Source organism: Centruroides vittatus, unplaced genomic scaffold (genome assembly GCF_030686945.1).
Source record: "Centruroides vittatus isolate TY-2023 unplaced genomic scaffold, ASM3068694v2 contig_361, whole genome shotgun sequence".
NCBI classification, from domain to species: domain Eukaryota; kingdom Metazoa; phylum Arthropoda; class Arachnida; order Scorpiones; family Buthidae; genus Centruroides; species Centruroides vittatus.
Genome location: NW_027122185.1, coordinates 708,473 through 724,766, shown reverse-complemented (window position 1 = coordinate 724,766; position 16,294 = coordinate 708,473). Strand labels below are relative to the sequence as shown.

The window sequence follows — 16,294 nt, the reverse complement described above, 5'->3', positions numbered from 1 at the left end:
AAAATATTTCCAAATGACAATTTTGGCACTATGCAGCACAATCCCTGTAATTAAGTACTGAGTAATTTGGTACTAGAGTTGTCTAATTCCTACATCAAGTACCAAATTATTTGGTATTTAATTATTAATAGTAGAAGTAAAGTAGCCCAATTTAAATCCAGTAATCATTTGGATTCATTATAAACTATTGGTCTTTAAAATGTTTATAAGTGGAACATAGTTGTAAATTGATAATTTTGGCCATTTTTTAATTGTAAAATTTTTCGTAACTTTAATAAATGTCATTTCCTTTTAATTTATTGAATAAAGTTGTTAATAATTATTAAATTTTTATATTTTATTACAAATACATTTATTTTTGAATAAGTAATAAAAATATAATGCTAATTGCTAGATTGATAAATGAGAATTGTATGTTTGTTGCATTTTTTTAAATATTGAATTGATTTTTTATTTTCTGGTCAGAAAAAATAATTTTCTAATGAATTTTTGAATGATTAAAACTAATTGAAGTTTTAATTATGGAATTTTTTTCTTATTTTTCATAAACTTTGAAAAGAGATTTGGTTTTCAGAATATGTAACTCTCATTCAATCTTTCAAACTTTTTGAAAAGTTAACCCTGAAATGAATGGGCATGGAAACCCATTTGGTTTCATATCTATTAGATTTTCATCCTGTAGAATCTACATAACATCTATGTATCGAGTCTCAACACTGTTTAACGTTACAATTATAAAGATGTAGGTCAGTTAAATAGATATGTTTAATTATAGTGATATTCTACACTTCCTGAAAAAAATTATGGAAACTTTTCATATTTCCAATTGCACACTCATAGTAACTTAATAATATATTTATTTAATAGTAAAAGAGTTACTTATATTAATAAAATACAATTCTTAAGCTTTATTTTTAATGAATTTTTTTATTTCATTACTTAGAATTTTAATAGAAATCATCTTAAAAACAAAGATATACAAAGATATAATATACAAAGATATGGAAACTTAACAAAATTTTGCTAATGTTTAGCACTCTTTATTTGTATTATTTTAGTGCATTAGTGTCAAACATATAAATCTTCCATTAAAATTTATTTAAAATTGTTTAAATTACATCCTAGAATTTTTTCGCTTATAAAATTTAAAGATTTAAATTTTATAAGCGAATTTAAAAAAAAAATTCTATCTGAAATGCTTTGAAATTTTAAAGTTTTTTCAACAAATTATGAATCGTGCTTTATGTACTACAAAACACAACTTTTGTTCAAAAAAGGCTCAAAAAATCTTATATGTAAAGCTGTGATTTCTCATAGGTTAACGAATTTCTCAAATGGCCTTCGGTAGGCGACATGTAGCTTCTATTAGTCAAACTCTTCAATAAAAAATCAATAATTTTATTGAAGAGTTGTTTAATCAAACATTATTATTATTATTATTACAGTTTACTCCGCATAAGTCGACACCCGGATAACTCATCACCGTAGGTTAATTAGTCAATTTTCTGTGGTCCTGGCCGACTTACATAGGCAATAATGTTATTAATTTTTTTACAAACAAGAGACAAGTCGCTCTAAAATTTATTAGACGATCACCATTTACACTTTGTCCCCACTGGATAAATCAACATACTTTTTCTGTTTCACACTTTTTTGACGTCCGATAAGTTGACTCCCGTCCTGAAAAAATGAGTTCACACCATACAATAAGCTGTGTGGTGTGAACTCATTTTCCAGGGGGGAGTCGACTTATCAGAATTCTAAAAAGTGTGAAACAGAAAAAGTATGTTGATTTATCCAGTGGTGACGAGTTAAACGATTTCAAGTAAACAGAGTTTTTTAAGGTTAATAACATTAATGCCTATGTAAATCGGCCAGAACCACAAAAAATTTACTACGTAACCAGCGAGTGACGAGTTATCCGGGTGTCGACTGTATTATTATTTGCTGTGACTAAACAGCTTTTGCATGTATTTATTATACATAAATGGCATATGGTATATATTTAATGGCAAATTTTAATTGTAAATAATTTCTTTTTAACTCTCCTTTTACTCTGATAAATAAGTGTCATTCTAATTTTACTTTTTTTTTTAAAATCAGAATACAGTAAAAAAAAGTTTGAGGCTGAATGCCAAAAGTATATTATTTAAATACACTAAATACTTTTTCTCCCTAAAATTTTTTGTGCTGAAATGGGGTGCATCTTTACATGCCATAAAATATTATCATTATTAAGAACATGTAATGCCTCTGATTATTTTCATGTTTCATTCATCTTTTAAAGAGTATTGTGAGTAGGATAGTTTTTCAGTGAGATAGCTGATATTTCAAATTCAAGGATATTAAAATAAATAAAAGTAGGGTAATATTAATATGATAAAATTGCTTAGTTTTAATTAATTTTTATTTTTCAGTTTTTATTAATTCATTTTTTTTCCATTTAATTGTATTCCATAATAATTATTTCTAATGTGAATTTGGTAAATTATGACTTAAATTTTTAATTTTTAAACTTATAATTTGTGACTTGTTAAAAAATCAATGAATGTTTGTTTGTTAGTTGTTTGAGTAGCAAATTTTTTTTATTATTATATATGTTCTAATATCATTTTGAAGAAAATCAGAAAGATTTACTAGAATTGTTCAATATTATTCAATAATAATAATTTTTAGTTAGGATCATAAACATAATATAAAATATAAATTTTTTTTTAATCTGTAGTTTTAGGTAAATAACAAAAAATAAAGCATGATTAATTTATTATATTCTTCTCATGCAGTATTATTATTATTATTATTTGTGAATTAAATTGATTTTCAATTTTATATCATAATTATAACACTTAGCACATAAAATATTACATAAACTGTTACTTTATTTTAGTCTTCATCATTGGATCGGCTTTCACTTTCAATAGAATCAGAAATTTTAGAAATAATACTGGATTATTTGTACACTGATAATGTATCTAAAATTTATGGTAGGTAATAATTATTAGATTACGCTATAATTATGCTTGTTATAAATAAAATAAGATTTTAATTATTTAAATATTTTTTTTTAGATTCAGACAATCTGGATCTCATATGCAATACATTAATGACAGCTGATCTCCTATTAATTGATAGACTTAAAGCCATTTGTGAGTTAACTTTAGTTGACTTAAGTAAGTATATATATAATTTTAATTATCTTATATATCACTATTTATATCAATACTAATTAGTCTACTTACACAATTGACATTCCAATAAAATTACTGAGTGTTAATCAAAATTGCAAAAAGTAACAAGTGTATCTATAAGCTTTTATAGGAAATTTAGATATAATAGAATTAAAAGTTTCAATATATAATAAAATATATTATATTGTAATTATGGTTTTCAAATAAAATCACATATAATTGATTTACAAAATTTAGTAGTTCATTTAGCACATCTATATTATATTGATATCATTTGGACCGAAATAAAACCATTACACTTGTGTTCAGATTCTAAAATTGTTTTTACTTGAGACTGTGTGACTAAAACAATCATGTAACAAACTATGAATCTACTAGATTACTAAATATTGTTAGTTGCAATGCTAAAATATATATTACTCTCATGATAAAATTTAGAATATAAAGATATTTAGTTACAGAATATGAAAAATTAAAATATATAAGACAATCTTTTCAAAAATTTTGTAAGAATTTTATAAAACAAATTTAACATAATTTCTATAATTTAAGTAAATGAATTTAGTGGCTGTACCAAAACAAATATGCATTGATAGTTAAGATTGATCTTTACAACTAATTATGTGGGTAATGAAATATACACAGTCAACTTAAACAGCATTAACCAACATTTATAAATATGTCTGTAAATTTCAATTTCAAGATATTACTTTAATTAATTAACTTTGGTTATGCTAAATTATTATAGTGGAACCATGTTTACCCAGCTCAAATGGGACCAGGCCCAATCTGGATGATTGGAAAATTCACTAATGACATAAATAACACAGTTTAGATGTACAGTACATTATATTTTATTTATTGCACATTACGTATACTTTTACAATATTAATAGTATAAAGCAAAAGACATATCTACGCTGTACCAGCTGATAGAAAACAACAGACTGATACTGTATAGCACTGGTGTGCAAACCATGGGTCATGATACCAGAGGGGTCGTGCGAGAATTTTTTGGGGTCACCAAATTCAAATAAATTTATTTGACAATAAAAAATATAAGGCTTTTCTTCAACAAGTATCAGGTACCAGTAAAATAGTGAAATGAAATTATATTATTTATAAAAATAGAACTATATTTTTTTACAAAAACAATTGTCTATATTAGTACCTATATATACCTAATACAGTCATCCTCTGCTGTATTAGTACCTAATACAGAGAGAGGATGACTTACAACTTGCGATTTCCAATACAGATCCGAATATAGAAGCAATCATGAACTCTCTGCAAGTGCGTACCTCACATTGAATTCTTACAATGTAAAGTTTTTTTAAAAGTATTTTTCATTAAATAAATATATACCCATATGCATAAATAAAACCATTGTTTCATAAAATTATGTGTTTTATTCAAATCTCTAATAAGGCAGAAACATAAGCACAAATCCCAGAAAGAATTTCACTTTAACTACCTTGACAATTAAAAAAAGTCTACTGTCTATCCAGGGGTCATGACAAAATTTTACACAAAATGGGGGGTTGAAAATGAAAATAGTTTGCTCATCACTGCTGAATAGTATCAGTTTGTTGTTTTCTATCAGCTGGTACAGTACATAAGTTTTCTGACCATTTGTGAGGGGTAGAACGTCTCTACGACCTTTTTCAAAGTCAACTGGTAATTAGGTTTATCACTTCATAGGGAAACTAAAGGATTAATCTGAATTGAAGTAATTGTGATATACTGTACTGTGTTTATTTTTGTTACCAGATTCTCAGTTATAATGTTGCAAGTGTTAAAGATTGGCATTGAGCCAAGGGAAAACAGTATTCTTACAGCTGCAACATTATACTTGGGCAAGAATGTACTATTTACAAATTAGTTCTTTGATTTTTTTCACTTATATAGGTTTTCCGTATGTCTGTCTCTGTCCATCTTATTCTGGAAAAACCAGAGATCTGGATTAACAATATCCAGATAAACTGAATTCCACTATATTTTGGAATTTTTTTTTTTTTTAAATTTTATTTAAAAAAAAAAACTTTTGTAAAAGCATAGGAATCAATTTTAATTATAGTTTTCTTTATAATTTTCATTTACATAATTAGAAGTGACTTTTTTGTCACTTGATGATCTGTACCTTGTGATGAAATTAAATTTTTCATTTTATTAATGGAAGCTATAAGGGACCTTATTAAGAAAACTAACAACTTCTAGCATTGGCATTTTTGAAAGTGTGATATAAAATGTTTCCAGTAAGCAGAGGGAAGATAATATACAACAAACATAAAATATAAATTAGTTATAATGGTGTTGATGATGACAATTTGTCAAAAGTATTATTTCTTTTTAATTAATGTAAGCGCACAGTAATTTATACTGTATCACATATAATGTTTCACATTAAAAGTTATTCTAAATTGACTAAAATAATTTAAATTCTAAAAATTTGTCTTATATTCTTAAAAATTATAAAATTTTTATGAAATTTTCAGTAACATTAAAAAATGCTGCAGAATTATTAGAAATTTCATTTGTCTACAATGCACCCCAATTGAAAGTAGCTTGTATGGAATATATCTGTATTAATTTGCCTGCTATTTTAGAAAATGGGTAATTTCTTTATCTGTCTAAAGCTATTTTTTATGCAGTGTTAATGATATTTTACCACAATTTTAAAATTGAATTTATATATAGATATTTAAATGCTGTCAGTGATGAAGCTATGGAAGAATTAACAAAATTTTATCAAAAATTAGTAAGTGTGTTTAATTTTTAAGATATGTTTTTTAGTTAATACATGATATTAAAGTACATATAATTAAAATAAATTTTTAAATATTTTTATTTTAAAGTTTATAATTCTAATAAATATTTATTAATATTTATTAGAATTATATTATTAACATTTTAAAAACATTTTAAAATGTTAATATTTTTTTTCATAATTGAGTCTTCTTTGTATTAAATTTAAAATTAAATTTTTTTGAATCATTTAATCAATATTTTAAAAGAAGCTTTGAGTTTTTTTAATATACATTTCAATTAAACAAAAATGCTTTCATCTAAAAGCACTAAAATTATATATGCTCATTCTAAATACCATATGTTTGTAGGTGTATTTTCAAAAAATATATTGCTTAACAATGATCTAAATAGGGCAAAAAGTAAATTACATTATTAATCACTACTGATGGATTCAAACTATTAAACTTTGAGAAAATACCTGAAAATTCATTAATTAAACTAATTCAGTCTAATGAATGCTGATAATTTTGACAAACAATAACAATACTAAAAACAGATAGCTACTGTGCATTTTTTTTTTTTTAACTGTTTAATATTGTTATTTAGTCACAAGTGAAACTTTAAATAAATTATAAAGCCAAAAATAGTTAAAATATGAAAAAAAAATAAAGAAAGAACCATTAACTAATTACAAATTATATTATGAATCTCAGATGAAAAAGAAATGATTATCATGTATCTGATTCAACTTTTGGAAAATAAACTAAACTATGTAGCTGAACTAATTTGGTCTTGTAGCTTGTAGCTACTAATAATTTTAATATTTCATGGTATAATAGTAACTTATACACTATCTTTTGAAAGAAATATGCAGAATTTCAAATATTTTGAATTCAACTTTTAGCAATAGCATAGTTTTACTAGTCAACTATTGCATTTGATTGAATTTTAAGAATATCAATTTTAATTTTTAATGATGTTCATAATGAATTTTAATGGACTTTCTTTAATGAGAGATTATACTTCTTCTAATCTATATATCATAAGATAGTAATAAGTTGTGTGAAAAAATAATTGCTTAGCACTTTTTTTATGATCAATAAAATCAATTTATCTTAAAATCTGCTTCAATATGAAGTTGATCTGGAAATATCAGAGAGACCAAGAGTGCATGACATACAGTCCATATGTCATATGTTGTGGTTTGTGTTGTTGTACATCCACATGCACATTAATTCTTGTATATTATTGCCAAAACCAGATGATGGCCACCATCTGATTTTTGCAAAAATACTTTTGCCAATATGCTACCAAGTATAAAGCATCAGTATTATTTTAATTTAGGTCCATATAAGTTGTTTGAATATAGATTTATATAAGTTGTCAAACTCAAATAATTTATATGGATTTATTTTAAAACAATTTTGTGCACAGATATTTATATAATGTCTATACAGTAGAGCTTCGATTATCCGACTCCCAATTAACCGACCGCGGTCTAGTCGGCAAATTCAAATGTCCGCTAGTGATGTGGCGCTACAATATTTGGTTATGTTTTGGCTACTTTAATATTGTTTTTGTTAAATTTTTGCATGTTTTAGCTGGCAGCACTGGCTCGACCATGAAAGGGAGGCTAGTATTTAAACCAGGCCTAATACACTATACTAATAATGTATTTTTTCATACTTTTTGGTTATCCGACTTTTCAGTTATTTGACCAACCCGAGTCCCCAATTAAGTCGGATAATCGATGCTCTACTGTATTAGAATTTTAAGTATAATTCTATACTACATTTAAAAACAGTTTAACCTGATATGGCTTAAGACAGCACTTATATATCCAAAGATTGAAGAAAAATGACAGTTTAAAAGCTCAAATGAATATAATTATTTACATTTTAAATTTTCTATATTGTAAAAGTGTAGTTGATGACTGGAAACGATGATGATAAATCATTTTCAGTGAAAAGATATACTGAAATGATCTTGATTTAGAACAAATTTAATGTGTGCTTATAATTAAATGAGCATTTCAGTAGTTCAAATAGTATAAAATATTGCTTTGAATGAAGTTTATCATTAATTTTGTTGAGAAAAAGTTTGTAGTCGGAATTGTACAAAATGTACTATTGTTTACTAAAATGTTGTAACAAACACCAGTACAATCAAATTATTGGTATAGTAAATTTATTTTTAATCCTCTGCCGATTTACCATGCATCTTAATGTAAAAATATTTAAATAAATATCACTAACATAAATTTTAGTTTAACATATCAAAAGTATAACTCTTTACCTTGGCAATGGATACTGTTTCAATGTTTATCTGGTTAAAAGACTTTTAGTACTCACAGAATTGAGAGAGAGAAAATTGCAAAAACTTACAAATATTGATTAACTGTGATGTCTTATGGAATTTTTAAGTGTGAAATTTGCTCTAACTAGCTATGTTAGAAAAACTGATTTCAAAAATTTCTTAAAGGTATAAAAGCTTTTTTCTTTCTTTGACATTTAACTGTATTTCAGAGTAATGAAATTTTACTATAACAAGTGTATTTTGGCGACTGCACAGTTTCATTACAGTGACATTTTACTGTGTTATCTAATTATGATCATTGGTTGAGAACCAATTATTCTATCTTCACTTTTGCAAGTTTTAAGAAATTGAAAAATTTTAAAAACTCAGAATAGCTTTAGTACAAATTGCTTTTTGCTTCAATGATGTCAGTAGCAGAGATAAGTTCAATTGGACTCAACATAAACATAAGCAAATGGAACAATATAGTATTATAGTATTAAAGTCACAAAATATGCTAAAATGAAGCTAGAATAGTGATTCTTGACTAGGAAAGTAATAATGGCCTTATTGTAATATTAGCTTATAATATAAAACTATATATGATCTTAATTATACAGTGAAAACTCTCTATAACTGACACTTATGGAACTGAATAAAACTGTCTATTATAGAAAGTCTTTTGGCATTTGTCTTTACTTGAAACTTTCCTTAAATGTTACCTGAACTATTTTTATTTACAAACATGTAATACATCTAGCATGCAAAAATATTAATATGGCACGTAGTAAGTTATGAATTCTCATATGAGGATCAGTATTATTGTTTTAAGAATTTAGTTATGTTTGTTTTTTACAATTGTAATTGTAAGAGCAACTGCTTCTCACAGCAGTTGTAATAAATCAAATTTATAAGTACACAAATAGATTAAGCAAAGAATGTTTGGAAAATAGCTGTTTTTAAAGTTTTACAATATACTGTATGTATATAAATAGAACTAATCTATAAATATCATACAGAAGAAAACAAAGTTTAAAAATACAGTAGAAACCAAATTTAATGTATTTTTTCTTCACTTCCTTCAAATTCTCGTGTATCACAATGTTAACATTACCACATTTAGTCTTTTGATTTTATGTATTTTTAGGATTTAATGCATCAAAAACTAGATCCCAAGATAAATTTTCATCTCAAATAACATTTTTGGAAAGTGTACTGTATTTCATGTTTGAATGGTCAAGAGTTCAACAAATTATTGAGATTGTTTTGCCACCTTGGGATGATGAGAGGACAGCCCAATCTATAGTTTTGGTGCCTTGATAGTCATTGCTGGACTCAGAAATTGGCAGCTATAAATTTGGACATCATGGCAACAAGTACAAAAAACAAAAGGAAGTACTTAATGCACAATAGTAGTGATGATATTGACAAAAATGTGTTTGTTAATGTTTCGAACTTAGATGAAGATGCATCAAATCCTCAGCAAAAAATGAACAAGTATCATTGATTACTTTCAAAAGATAGCTTAACAGTTTATCATCATTCTGTAAAACACAACTAGAGGTGCTGGTCATTGAATATTATATTTTATGAAATAAAGTAATGGAAGTGTTTACACTGGTAATGTGTTTTTCTTCACTTTTTCCATTCTGAATGCATATATACATGTATTTGAATGTTCTGGCATGTTTTTTAAAGATGTTCAGATTTTACATTTTCTATGGTTGAACATATTTTTCTCACTAGTTCCTTGAAAAACAATGAGTAGAATTTATACTGTATCTATTTAAAATTGTTTTAAAATTTTTATTTCAATTTTAGATTTTTGCATTAAATGATAATTCAGGAGAATAAATCTTATGAAATAATCAGTTACATAATATTTTTGGTCTACATATTTTTTATAGCGTGCTGCTCTTTATCTATTCCTCTAGGTACCGGCGATGAATAAACGCATTATAACACCTTACAGTATGGGTCCTACTCACGAAGAAATGCAATTTGTTGCTGAAAATTTTCCTGTAGATAGCGATGATGAATTTAAACGTTTACAGTTTGATACAAACGCATTAAAATTGGAAGGTAAAGTCAGATCAAGACGTAGAACTTATTCACATAGAAGCAGCACAGAAGAACATACAACAAAAGAGAAAAATGAGACTGAAGATCTTCATATGGAAGAGTTGCAGTTAGCTGAATGTCTACCAGATTCTAATATAAAAAATGAAGTAATTATAATTTTGTTATATAAATTAAGTATTTTTAATTGATTTTGATGAGTTGTCATTTTGCATTCTTTAGGATCTCAATAAAGTTATTCCCGTTGAAAATTCAGATTTTTCTGGTAAAAATAATTCACTGTCCAAATTATTTGGAAAAACTGGTTGGACTGTGTCTTCTAGTGAAGCTGTTCCCATGTTAAAAGATATCATGATGCAGGAAGAGCGTGCACAGAATGTTACTAGAAAACAGATGAAGTGAGTACAGTTATAACATTTAAAATCCGAATCGACATGTGACTTAATTTATGGAATAAATATTAATAAATTTAAAAATTTTATCCTCTTTTATTTTATATTAATAGTTAATTTGTTAATTGCTATTAGTACATTAATAGAGCAATTTGGTGATAAACTTTTTACAATTGGAGAGTAATGTAAACTTTCTTTTTATGTAAACAATTTTCTGTACGTAGCTTCAATTTCTTGTAAGAATTAATTTTTTATGCGTTTTTTTTAATGCGGTCCCTATCCCCCGCATAAAAACAGGTTTGACTGTATAAATAAACAAAGCCTGTCTGTTTGTGGCTTCATTTATCTTGTTTCTTTCTCTGCAGATGTCATTATTTTATAATGCGTATTATTTATTTATTGTTGTTAAGTTGTTGTTAATTTTTTATTTAGAAGCATGGTATATCAATTCTCTTTCTCATCTTGGAAAACAAATATCTCATCTATAAGAGAAGGAAAGCCATTGACAGAAAGAGATGAGCAATTAATCCACGAAGATGGCTTTTAAATTATTAATGCAACACTTGCATATAATTATAATATTTTCTATTTAAATTAAAGTAAACATTAAAAATTTCTAATAATTATAACTGAATTTAAAAAATTTATTATATAATTATTTTTTCTAGTATTAAAATTGATTCTCCATGTTTATCTCATCCAATATCAAAAACAAAAACGGACGTGACATCACCAAAGAATAAAGTATATGTACAAAAAAATTCACCTACGTCAACCGGTTCTAATATTTGGTATGGATTTAGATTTTATAATATAATTTAATAACTGAATATTCAATTACAGTTTGATTGTTTGATACTTTAGGAAAGACAGCTCCATTCAGAAATTACCGAAGAATAATATAAAAGAAGAATCTTCACACAACATCAATGTTTTATCTTCATTCTTTCCATCACTGGATGAAAGGTTTGATTTCTTAGTATATATATTTTATTAAAATATTTTAAATATACTGTAAAAAATTTAAATAAAGAATTGTTATTTCTGAATATGAAAAGACGAATCTTTAAAAACTAGATCTTTTGAATATTTTTATATTAGTTTCTTTACTTTTCTTTTTACTGTAATGTTATCTATTAAGTAATTAATTTGAAAGCATTTTCTAATGTTTTAAAACAAACGTATAAAAATAATTTTAGTATAAATGTTAAAATATATATGTTTAAAATCTGAATAATATCAAATTGCTGAGATTCTGTGATGATTTAAAATGAAAAAAGACTTGAAAATATTGGTTGTCCTTGACCTTTGATGATGATTCATTTTGGTATTTCTTTCTTAAGTTACACATTAACATTGCATATATGATATATGTATATTATAAGAGATCAAATATAAAACGGAAAAAATTATACAGGTTAAGTAATCCTAATTCAAAATGTTTGGAATCAAGAATGCTTTGGATTTTGGAGTACATGATATGGCTGAATAAAGAGCATTATTATTACTATATGTCATTAAAAATGTTAAAAAGGTCCGATAAACAATTCAACAGAAAATAAGTAGTCGCAGATATCTCACATTTAGTGTTCATGATGATTTAATATACTCTCAATGTGTCACAGGTTCGCATGCACAATTTCATGACAGAACGAGTCGTAAACCTCTATCCCAAAGGACTTCCCGACGTGAAGGGAAAACGTTATGGATTTCCGATTAAGGATACTCGAAAACAAGCATGCAAAAACATCTTGAAAATAAAACTTTTTTAAATATGTATTTTCTACTTCAGATTATATGTTTATTTTATCCATTTGTAAGTAATGAAATTTTATGTTCAAACATAGTATGGAAATGATTTTAGTTTTCATTAAAAACCCTAACAATATTAATTAATACAACCAGTAACTAAATGGCATTAACTTAAACTAAACCCTTAATATCCAGCATTTAATTTTTCACATATAAATGTTTTTGGCTAATTAAATTAGTTGAAAACATTTTGTACAAAAATTAAATTCTGGTTATTAAAAGTTTTGCTTCTGAAGTTATAACAATATTATTTACTTAAAAGAAATAAAAGTTGGATGGTAGCTTGCTAATGGCTTATTTTACATTCCCGGCTGTTATATATAACAGAGGGAAAGTATGGTAATTGGTCAAAACATGACCCCTCAATATTTTTACATTTTTGGACTTAGGACACCTTGAAATGTCAAGAAATGCAAAAAAATTCGAGGGGGTAATTTCTATATGTTTGGATGTTTGTGTGGGTGAGCATGATTTTGTTCACCCTGTTTGAAGCTTAATAACTCCTGTACTTTTAGTCGAAAATTTCTGAAATTTTGCAGGGAGGTTTGTGTATTAGGGGAATTGATATTAAAGTTTGGTGATTAACGGTCAAGGAGGTGGGGAGATAATGGGGGTCGTGTGCATCTCCAGTAGGGTCAGACGTAATGACCATTTTACTCATTGTTAGCATTTACAATTTTTTTTATAAAACCCATCCCTACCCTCAAAATTAAGCATTTTGCCATTTTATAATAGTTAAAAAAGATAAGTTATTAAAATAAAATATGATAACAGATGTCGCTATCAAAATTTTAAATGTTGCCGGGAAAGTCGATCAACTCATTACTGGTTTCTTTAATATTTATTAATCTTCTGGGATACCAAGAATCTATTTTCATACCCATTCTGGGTTTAGTCAAACCCATATGAAGCAATCAATTAGACATTGTCCAATCTATATTAACTACTAGAAACTACTAAAGAAAATTTGAGGTTCTGAGCCAAAGTTCCCCAGAGCTGTAGTGTAACATCTCGACTGCTTTAGTATTAGGTCATTTGCTTGCTTTTATTTGGATATCATTTGTTTTTATTTTTTGAAGTAAACAGTCAATTTTATATATATTTTTTCCATTTATCTAGGACTATAAAGCAAAATATAGCGTTCAAAATTAAGTTAGATTAATATATATCAATCAATTATTTACAAAATTCTTTTTCTGTTTCATTAAACTAAAATTGAAATTTTATTTTCAATATAGTATGAATTTGGCATTTGATCAGAATACATCTCAAGGTAATCCATGGAATAAAAAGACAAAACAAGAAGAAAAACCTGTTCCCAATCTGGATGATATTCTGAAAGCAGAGGAAAGAAAACTAACTCTAGAGAAGCATCATAAAGCAAAACCATTGCGTTTCATTCATGTAAGAATTTATATCTTAAATATCAGTTATTTTCTTTATTACTGCTAATTTTTATTTAACATTAATTTAAAAAAATAACAAGTTTCTTGTCTGTACTGTACATATTAAGAAACAGATCTGCGTACATATATATATATTAAAATTTATTTCATTTCCAGTATTTTTAATGTGTGTATTAAACTTTAAAATATTTTTACCCCTTTAAAATTGTTAATATATTTTTATACTAAACCACTTAAATTATGGTTTTAAATTCTAATCATGATGAATATAAACAGTTAGTAGTTAAGACTTTGAATTTTTTTAAAACTCTTTCGACTATTAATAAGCATAATTTAGTAATAAAATAAAATTTATCTATTTTATTTTATATTCACTAAGCTTTTTAATTAAAAAACTATTTTAATTTCAGTTAGAGGACGGAGCAATCGAAGAATTATTAAAGCTTTACGAGGCCGAAGATAACCCAGAAGAAAAGATAACCGTGCGACGTATTCTACCAGAAAGAGTTACTACACCAGTATGGAAGAAGAATTCATTTTCATCATTTTCTCTTTCTTCTTAAAAATTAAAATCAACTTATACTTATGGAATGAATATTTAAAACATTGTTATATCATTTTTGTTTTTTCTTCGTTTTTTGTTAGTTTGAAATGAAAAATTCAAGATTTATTTGATTGTTTAGAAAATGCTGCCAGATTTATGTAAATATATATATAATAAAAGTTATATTTTTGAAATGAAAATTGTAAAAGTTTTAAAATTGAAGAAAAACTAATGATTTAAGAAATATAAAAGAATCGGTGATTTGCCGAAGGTGCTTAAGTCACGAATTGGCACGTTTTACATTAAGTGGTTTTTCAATAGTGATGCCTGTAGTTTATTATGTAGACAAGAAGAGTGCAAGTCTCATGCCTGAAAATGGCGCAGCAAAGATATAAAGTTATTGATATAATTAAAGAAAGAAATGTCTTGTTATTTACTTTCAAAATTAAAAAAATAAAATAAATAAATGGGTCATTTGACTCGCATCATCTCAGTTAAGGGTTAAAGTCTTCTTTGCACACTTTTACACGACGAGTTAAAATAATTTAGCTCGTTTCCTTTACACGAAACAATGGCACGTCCCTTTGACTAAAAGGAAAATGGCGGACGTTTATTCAAATTTTTTATACATGGTTTCGTTACAGCCATTCTATGTTTAGAATGGACTTATATTCTAGCTCGTTGGACCACGCTGTATACATCTAGCCACTGTAGATGTCACTGCACAGCAACGCCAGTATTGACTGCAATTCTCGTGCCTGTCGAAATTCGGTAGGACGTCTCTCGTCTTTCCTGCCTTCAGCAGACCATCACCACCACCAGTAGCGTAGCGAGGGGAGGGCATGAAGGTAGTAGTAACTATTCGTAATATATTATAGATATTTTAAGGTAGGTACTACATTCTATTATTATTTGTATTCTTATTAAGAGTAAATTCTATATATTATATTATTATGTGTGTTTCTGGAGGGGGAGAGGGCGCCAATTATGTTCGCTACGTCACTGACCACCACCCGTTTGCGCCTCCTCTCGGCAAAAAACTAAATAGATAAATAATATTTTTACAAAAGAAATCATATCAAACAAACAAGAAAGGAAAGGAAAGAAATATGAAATTACAAGCAGCAAAGTCTGGCGCTACCTACTACCAGCGGTGAAGCGCAGGAAAATTTCCAGAAACGACAAATGTCAAATGTCGCGTTATATTCGTGGGCATCGGCCTTAAAAATTGAACAGAAATTTAGGAGGAAAAATTATAAGATACAACTGTTAAAATGCACAGGCATGAATACAGGTATACCTCGACTTACGTCCCTCTCGAGTTACGTCGTTCCCGATTTTACGTCGTTTGTCAAAAAAGTATATGGAAAAATAAAAATCAAGTTTACGTTAGTTTATTCGACTTTAAATCCGTCCGCCATAAACATTGAAGTCGTAATATCACTAGAAAAGCGTTAAAAGCACATAAAATCATATTAAAATATTAATACAATGTTAATGTAAATGTTAATACAATCATCATAAATCGTATAAAACAAAACATGAAAACATCTGTGTTTCTGTGTTGTCGTCTTATTTAGCGGCCTTTAAGTGCTCATTATTGGCGTTTAGTTACGACGTAAGTCGAAACTATTCGACTTACGTCGCCTCTCCTGGAACCAATTACCGACGTAAGTCGAAGTATACCTGTATTGATTATTTACTTTTATTTTGATACACAAATTTATAGAACGAATATAGAATATTTTTATTATCATCATGGCCAGTGTGTGTATTAATTTTCTAAAAAATATAAAAATTAAAAAACTGGGACCAAGAATTTTAAAGCCGT

At 26.8% G+C, this 16,294-nt stretch overlaps 1 protein-coding gene across 1 annotated transcript in view; it reads left to right on the top strand.

Annotated features, from left to right (window-relative positions):
- LOC136975004 (inhibitor of Bruton tyrosine kinase) overlaps window positions 1-14,663 on the top strand; it is a 53,332-nt gene extending 38,669 nt beyond the window's left edge. Inside the window, exons 16-25 of the mRNA XM_067269992.1 lie at window positions 2,888-2,984; window positions 3,069-3,170; window positions 5,683-5,800; window positions 5,885-5,945; window positions 10,165-10,458; window positions 10,532-10,707; window positions 11,370-11,492; window positions 11,566-11,667; window positions 13,752-13,917; window positions 14,330-14,663. Coding sequence (XP_067126093.1) covers window positions 2,888-2,984; window positions 3,069-3,170; window positions 5,683-5,800; window positions 5,885-5,945; window positions 10,165-10,458; window positions 10,532-10,707; window positions 11,370-11,492; window positions 11,566-11,667; window positions 13,752-13,917; window positions 14,330-14,482 — 1,392 coding nt within the window. The 3' untranslated portion in view covers window positions 14,483-14,663. The remainder of the gene's footprint in view (window positions 1-2,887; window positions 2,985-3,068; window positions 3,171-5,682; window positions 5,801-5,884; window positions 5,946-10,164; window positions 10,459-10,531; window positions 10,708-11,369; window positions 11,493-11,565; window positions 11,668-13,751; window positions 13,918-14,329) is intronic.
- The last annotated feature ends 1,631 nt before the right edge of the window (window positions 14,664-16,294 follow it).